The sequence below is a fragment of the Pygoscelis adeliae genome, unplaced genomic scaffold, assembly GCF_000699105.1.
Source record: "Pygoscelis adeliae isolate BGI_AS28 unplaced genomic scaffold, ASM69910v1 Scaffold273, whole genome shotgun sequence".
Classification (NCBI taxonomy): domain Eukaryota; kingdom Metazoa; phylum Chordata; class Aves; order Sphenisciformes; family Spheniscidae; genus Pygoscelis; species Pygoscelis adeliae.
This window is the reverse complement of record NW_008824416.1, coordinates 367,823-374,984: the sequence shown is the minus strand read 5'-3', so window position 1 is coordinate 374,984 and position 7,162 is coordinate 367,823. Positions and strand designations below refer to the sequence as shown.

Below are 7,162 nucleotides of genomic sequence, written 5' to 3'. Positions count from 1 at the left end.
GCTTGATCGGTGCTTTGGGTGCCGGTAAATAACCCAACGGAGCAGCAGGGATTTTGCCCTGTCCGGATCTCATTAAGCTAATGACTTTGGAGGGCAGCCCAGGAGCGGTTCGCTGCCGGGACGTGGTGCGGAACGGCGGTGCTTTGCCGCTCCCAAGGTTTTATCCCGACTTGTGCCTGTTACTCGTGGCACGGGGCAGCTGGCTGCCCTCCTGCACCCTCCTGCCTTCCTTCAGAGAAACTTCTAGCCCTGCCTGTGGGGGCTTCGCTTGCAATCTTTAATGTCTGTTGGCTTCAGTGCCTTTTTTCCACCCGTTATCGCTGTAAATAAGACCATGTGTTCCAGTAGGTAATAGGTCTCTTACTGACTTGGTTCCGAAAGAGGGACATGCGGGAGAGCGCGTGGTGGCCCGTGGGGACGTTGTGCTTCAGGCTGGAGGTTGGGAGCCGTGTGTTTCGGCAGAGGATTGGCAGGGCAGGTCCGTGTCCCGTGTCACCGCTGTTGGTTCAGCGAGCGGCCCGAAAGCGATGAGCAGAGCTGGGCCGTGCTGAGCTCCTCGCTCTGCTGTGAGACCCTGCTAGAGGTTGGGCCAGCAAAGCTGCTCGGTTTTGTCTGTAATAGTGTTGGTTGTGGAAATGTAGGAGCAAAAGGGATCTGCTGCGCTGTTGAACCCATCTTTAACTACTCTTAAATCATGTGTCCTTCCTTCCTAGGCTCCCTGGGAGACATCTCCAAATCCTTCCTCGAGCTCACCGACCCAGATGAGATCAACAGCTACTTTGCCTTCAACGTCACCTCGGCGCTTTGCCTCACCTCCACCGCCCTGCAAGCCTTCGGAAAGCGGCCTGGCTCGAGCAGGACGGTGGTGAACATCTCCTCGCTCTGTGCCGTGAAGCCCTTCAAGAACTGGGCGCTGTACTGCAGCGGGAAGGCTTCCCGGGACATGATGTTCCAGGTGCTGGCGCTCGAGGAGCCTGATGTCCGTGTGCTCAACTATGCTCCAGGTGAGGAGGGAAGCTCATTAATTGCTATTAATTTTCTCCTGGCTTTGTGGATAAAAGATTCTTGCAGCCGAGCCAGGTAAGAGGGAAAATGAGCCCCAGATTTTGCTTTCTCCTTACGTGATTTTCTTTTTTTTTCTCTTGCTCTTTCCCCAGGGCCTCTGGACACGGACATGCAGCTCTTGGCCCGGACTAAGACCGGAGACTCTGAGATGCGTCAGTATTTCCAAAGCCTGCAGGAGAGCGGGCAGCTGATAGACTGCACCGTGTCGGCCCAGAAGCTGGTGAATCTCCTGGAGGAGGACACCTTCCGCTCCGGTGCCCACGTGGATTTCTACGACATCTGAGTTACTCTCACCTTCCTGTTTTGCTTTCTGCTGAGCTGCGTCTTGGGTGCCTCCGGCGTGTTTGGTGACCTTCTTTGAGTCCTGGGGTGCTGTGCAGCTTTCAAGAGAAGACCTCCGGGTGCTTTATCAATGCTCCTGGTGCCCCGATGGGGATGGGGGGAAGTTACTGCTTTGCTGCGCTGTAGCCGTTGAGCCCTCCTGGGCACCTGCCGGCACGAGTGGAGATTTCTCAGCTGCTGGGGATGGGGGAGCAGAGGTGGCTTTTCCAAGAAAATGGGCACGGAATTCTTAAAGCTCTCCTGTGCAGGCGTGTGTGCGAGCCAAGGGGGTACCAGGGCACGTGAGGCTAGGTCAGAAAGCCACCCCAGAAGGTCTCGAAGAAGCCAACAGTAGGGTTAGAGCTGAGCATCCCCGTGTCTGTCCCCTTTGCCCTGCAGGAGCTGTGTGCTCAGCACCTGAGCAAGTCACCAGAGGGCAAAAGAGCCATTCCCGGGGCTGGAGGAGGTGGCTGTCACCCCAGAGACCTGACTCTCCGTCCCCTGTGTCACCAATGGCTTGTCCAGACTTTCCTGCAGTTCTGGGATCATCTCTGCAGGATTTGTGTATTAAGACATTGAGCAAAGCCTGTTCCTATGTTTTTGGCACAAAGGCAATAAATCACCAGGAGGGGGGGCTGGCCATGGAGGAGATGTGAATATTTGGGTGCCTGGCTGGGGTCACCAGCTTACATAAACCCGTGCACAAGTGCAGCGCGGTTTAGAGCACATCTGAGACACAGCCCTGAGTTCATGCCATGCTCCTGTTTGCAGGTTCTGGGCCCAAGCCTGGATCTGGGGCTTCAGCCCCTCCTGGGTTGTTCTTTTAATTATTTGTGGGTGTTTACCCTCAGTTTTTCGTCAAGTCCCAGGAGGCACAGGCCCTTATAGACTTGCCCTTCTAGAAAGCAGCTGATGTGCAGCGTGTGTTGATGCAGGAGAGCTTCTCTGAAGTGCGGTGGCATCCCCTGCATGCCGTGGAAATGCCCAGTATCTCTCTGCGCTCAGTGACACCGGCCTTCCTGCTGTCCTCTATCTCAACCCCCTATTTCAAATTTTGTCCACGTGGATCTACAGTCATTAAAAGTTTCACATCTGGCCTGGGTCTCCTGCTGCATCTTTAAAAGTGGAGAAATTTTTGGGAGGGTGGGAGGAGAGAGCCTGGGTTAAGCACTGTCTTCATCCAACAAGGCACCACACATGCCCTCCGGGAGTCCTGTTCTTCCATCTCTGAGCCATTTCATTAACTCTGTGTTAACTTAATCCTGTCAAGCTCAAAAAAAACCCCTTCTCTCTAGCTAGACTGCTGCTTGGTTTCATCTTCCCTCTATGCCTGTGAAACTCATTATTAGCCAAGCCCCCTCTGCTGCTCACTACACTGGCAATGGGGTTGTGTCTCTGGAGGTTGATACCTGATGGTGTTGAACGTGGTCTGTGAAACCTGGACAGACCTGCTGCTGCTGCTAAAAAAAATCCCCCATCTCTTCACCTTGTATCCATATGAGCTTGTCCCATCCCCTCTTGGGCAGAAATCCTCTTTTGGGATCTGGCTTTCTGCAAAAAATAACCCCAGTGCTCAGAGCTGGGGCTCCCAAATCCTTCCCTTACAGGGTCTTGGGCCATGGGCTGTCAGGGGCTGGGCTGAAGGTAGGTAAGCCCCCCGAGAAAAGCTCAAGGAACCCCCAAATTGCACAAAGAGCTGGGATGGTAATGGGGGACAGGGCTGCCCTGGGCACGGGGACCACTTGGTACTAGCTGGGTGGGAGATGCAGATGGGCTCTTCGGGATAAGACACATTAGAAGCTGGGATGCCCAAGGGAAAGGTTTATTTTTGGACTGTGCGTACTTGGTTGAGGTCTGACCACCCTCCAGTGGCTGGGATTGTATCAGCAACTCTGTGTGTCGTCTTGGAGCATCTGCGTGAGGGGTTGTGGTATCACAGAGGTGCCACTTGAAACCAGACACTTCTCCAACCCAAATCTTTCCCCCAAGAGAGTATATATAGGCAGGGAATGCTGACTTTAAATAGCGAGGTGCTTATGTCCTGCTGCACACAATGTTAATGAAATCATTAATGAAACACTGGATTTGATTCATAGCATGGTGTGGGTTGGAAGAGACCTTCAAAGATCATCTAGTCCAACCCCCTGCCGTGGGCAGGGACATCTTCCACTACATCAGATTGCTCAAAGCCCCCTCCAACCTGACCTTGAACACTTCCAGGGATGGGACATCCACGACTTCTCTGGGCAACCTGGTCCAGTGTCTCACCATCCTCATTGTAAAACATGTCTTCCTTACATCCAATCTAAACCCACCCTCTTTCAGTTTAAAACCATTGCCACTCGTCCTGTCACTACAGGCCCTGGTAAAAAGTCTCTCTCCATCTTTCTTATAAGCCCCCTCTATATATTGAAAGGCTGCGATAAGGTCTCGCTGGAGCCTTCTCCAGGCTGAACAACCCCAACTCTCTCAGCCTCTCTCCATAGCAGAGGTGTTCCAGCCCTCGGACTACTTTTGTGGCCTCCTCTGAACCTGCTCTAAGAGGTCCATCCGTCTTGTGCTGGGACCTGGGTCACTTTTCACTCCCTTTTCTCTCTCCCCTGGTGCCCGGGAGCAGCCCACGAGCAGCAGGAGCAAAAATCAGTCTTGGTGTCCCTGTCCCTTCGACCAGGAAACTACATCTGCTCGAAGAGGAAACCTGTTGCCAACATCAAGCACGTACCAAGTACGAATCCTACGGCTGCGGCGATGGGCTGTGGCTCACGCTGCTGAATTTTGCTGGTGAAGCAACCACGTGCTCGAAGTTCGATGGAGTAAGTTTGTCTTCAGCGCAGCCACTCGTCACTTGACTGTGCTCCAAGCTGTAGCCTGGATGTTTTATTTTCAGGGGTTTCATCCCCTGGGACTCACTGCACGTGTGTTTAGGTGTTTGGCATCGCTCTGTAACCCCCAGGGACACGCCAAGCTTGTGAATTCCACCCCAGGAGCAGAGCTCTGCCCAGGGAGAGAAATGCCGTGATGCTTTCGGGGCATCCCCTGGGTACCAGCATCCCCTGCCCAGGGAGCGGGCCCAGTTCCCATGCCCCGTGGGTCCGGCTGACATCTGTGCACCCATGGGTGCTGTGAGATGCAATGGCAGAACAAGATGAAATATTTTTCTTCTCTTTTCTAGCATTTTCTGTGGCCAGCTGAGGGCGTACCGAGACCGGCTAACGGACACCAGCCAGAGCAGAGAGTCCAGGGGCTGAGATGGCATCGGTGCCCCTGGAAAAGCAACGGGCTGTTCCGTGGGGACGGACAGGGATGCAGGCTCAGGCTCCCCTCCTGCCTCCGCACCGTCTCATCCCAGGTCCCTGCAGTGACTGATTTATTTATTTTTTTTTAATTAAGGCTCCATGTCCCGGAGCCACGGGACCATGCCAGAGGCTCAATTGGGAGAAAAAGGGGTATTAAAAAAAAAGAAGTTTTGAGCTGTCCTAATTTCAGAGACAGGACCGCACAGCTCACCTGGCAAAGTGTATCCGACGGGGCTAACACGCCTGGCCCCATGGGCAGCTCCAATATTTGGGCAGTGCTCTCCCATGGGCTAAGGATGAACCCTGCGGCTGAAGGGAGTCACCCCGAAAGGAGCCGTCACCTCCTCCGTCCCAGGACTCTGTTCTCCTTGATGGGGGTAAAGTGGGGCTTGTCAAGCCCAAAATCCTGCCTAGCACGAGGGGTCCCTGCAAGTGGGTCTGCCTCCCTGCCAGCCCCCCTGGCAGCCTGCCTTCCCACCCCGCCTCCTGCAGTGAAACACTGCGCAGGGCATTTTACCCCTTTTTCCCCCTTTGCTTTTTCCTTCCCATCCCTGGAGCAAAGTGCTGGGGGTCGTGGGAGCCCCGGGAAGGGCTGCCCAGCCCCTCTCTCCCAGTGCGTGGCCGCAAGGGCTCCCGTGGGACAGCCAGCCCCTCCATGTTCCCCTCTTACTCTCAGATCACGTACTTTCAAGAAAAATAATTTACTCGCTGCTAGGGGCAAAGCAGCGGGACGGACACGCTGCCAGCACCGGGCCCTTCCCGGCTGCAGCGGTTTCTGTAATGGATGGATGCTGGTGAAGGTGTGATGTCTCCCCGAGCCCTGGTAAACAGGGGGGAGACAAGGCTGGAGCGTGAGCTGTGCAGATGCCTCCCTGTGTGAGATCCCTATTAAAACTCTACAGAAAGCACCTACGATGGCCTCGATAGCAGTTTGGGGCAGGAAGGGAAGCGTGTGCGTGATGCTTAGGGGTGACACCGCCCGAGCGACCGGCCCCAGGTTCCCAGGGGGACCCTCCCCAGCCCCCTCCCCATGCAGGGGGAGACACTGTGTCCTTTGTGCCTGTGGTGAAATGCAGGGAACTGGGTTATGAAAGGAGGCAAAGTCACTGCTGGGGTTTTGTTTCTGCGTGCGTGACCAGGTCCCTGGGACGGCGGCAAGGGCAAGCCTGCTAAATCCCCCCCAAAAGCCTCCCAAATTAAAACTGGCGCACACCCAACGACCTCCCAAATCTCGGCCGCTGACCTGGACTGCCCCCGGCTCAGCGGGGCGATAGGCTGCAGCCAGGTTCCTCTGCCCCTTATTAAAGGTTTCTCAGCAGAGAGGAGAAGACGACCTTTATTTTCGAATCCTGTGGCCAGAAATGCTGAGCACGGGCCTTTCGGCCAGGACGCCGAGTGCCCAGCGAGCTCCTCGCTCACAAACAAGCAGCTGCCTCCGGCCACGAGGCCAAAGGTAAATGAGCTGCTCCTCCGGCAAAGGTGATCCCGGAGGGGGGAAAGGTCTGGTGGTGTCCACACTTCCCACCCAGGGACCCCCATCCTGTGTGCAGAGACCCCTGAGATGCCCATGGAGACACCCGAGCCGTGTGCATGGCATGGAGCTAGTATGGGGGGGTCTCTCCTAGAGACACGACCAGCCATCCCAAAGCCTCCCGCCTCTCTATGAGACAAGTCAGGAGCTTTGCAGGGTCTTCTCGGGGCTGTGGCTGGGATTTGGTGGATGTTCACCGAGCCCGAGAGGGTTAGAACAACAAACATCTTTCTGCTGAGCTGGCATGGTTCTCACCGACTCTTCTCCCTGAGACTGAACACTTGCTCACGCGTCCTCCTGCCTGTAACTCTTCGCACTCCTCACTCTCAGCCTGCTGACCTGCTTTTATCCTTCTCTCCTCTATGCTGTCCCCTGGTTTTGGTGGCCTTAGTGTTAAGCAAGGAGAAGGACCAGCTCCAGGCTGGCCATGTCCCCTGGAGCAGCCATTTAATGTGTAACGAGGGACCCTTTGGTCCAGCAAGGAGAGATGACAGATTAACCCAGTTTAGAGCCAAAGAGCAGCAGGTTTGCTGGTAAACTGTCCTGTTCCTGCGAGCTTCAAATGCCTTTAATGAGTTATTATTTAGTCTGCTATGGAGGTTAATGGGGGGACATTGCAGAAATGATCTGTGATTAATTAAACCGTCTTTATACGGCACGGGCAGAGCAGCTGGACTTGCTGGGCTGGGCGCTAAGCTGGGACCAGCACCCGATCCCTGGCTTCAGCATTGCTCCCGGCGCTGCCCCGCACCCACCGAATTCACCGGTGGTCGATCCGGGCCCTGCAGACCAACAGCCACTTCCATCCTCGCGGGAAAGAGCTGCCCGAAATAGGAGGTTTTCCCTGTTTTTTATGCAGCACTCCAAAGCCAGACTTTGTTCCGTTTGCCTCCAGCTCACGTGGGATGCAGCCAGGTGCATTTCAAGCCTCCTTCCCCAAATATCGAAT

At 55.1% G+C, this 7,162-nt stretch overlaps 1 protein-coding gene across 1 annotated transcript; it reads left to right on the top strand.

The window, feature by feature from the left end:
- Positions 1–387: 387 nt before the first annotated feature.
- SPR (sepiapterin reductase (7,8-dihydrobiopterin:NADP+ oxidoreductase)) lies at positions 388–1,406 on the top strand. Its single transcript, XM_009320895.1, has 3 exons — positions 388–478; positions 714–1,004; positions 1,158–1,406. Exons 1-3 carry the CDS (start codon positions 388–390, stop codon positions 1,346–1,348), a joined length of 573 nt encoding a protein of 190 aa, XP_009319170.1. The 3' UTR covers positions 1,349–1,406.
- The last annotated feature ends 5,756 nt before the right edge of the window (positions 1,407–7,162 follow it).

Excerpts from the sequence above, each read along its gene's own strand:
- SPR (XM_009320895.1), top strand. The coding sequence starts at position 388 with ATGCGGGAGAGCGCGTGGTGGCCCGTGGGGACGTTGTGCTTCAGGCTG. Across the intron at positions 479-713 it reads GCAGAGGATTGGCAGGGCAG|GCTCCCTGGGAGACATCTCC; the intron begins GTCCGTGTCCCG and ends CTTCCTTCCTAG. Across the intron at positions 1,005-1,157 it reads TGTGCTCAACTATGCTCCAG|GGCCTCTGGACACGGACATG; the intron begins GTGAGGAGGGAA and ends CTCTTTCCCCAG.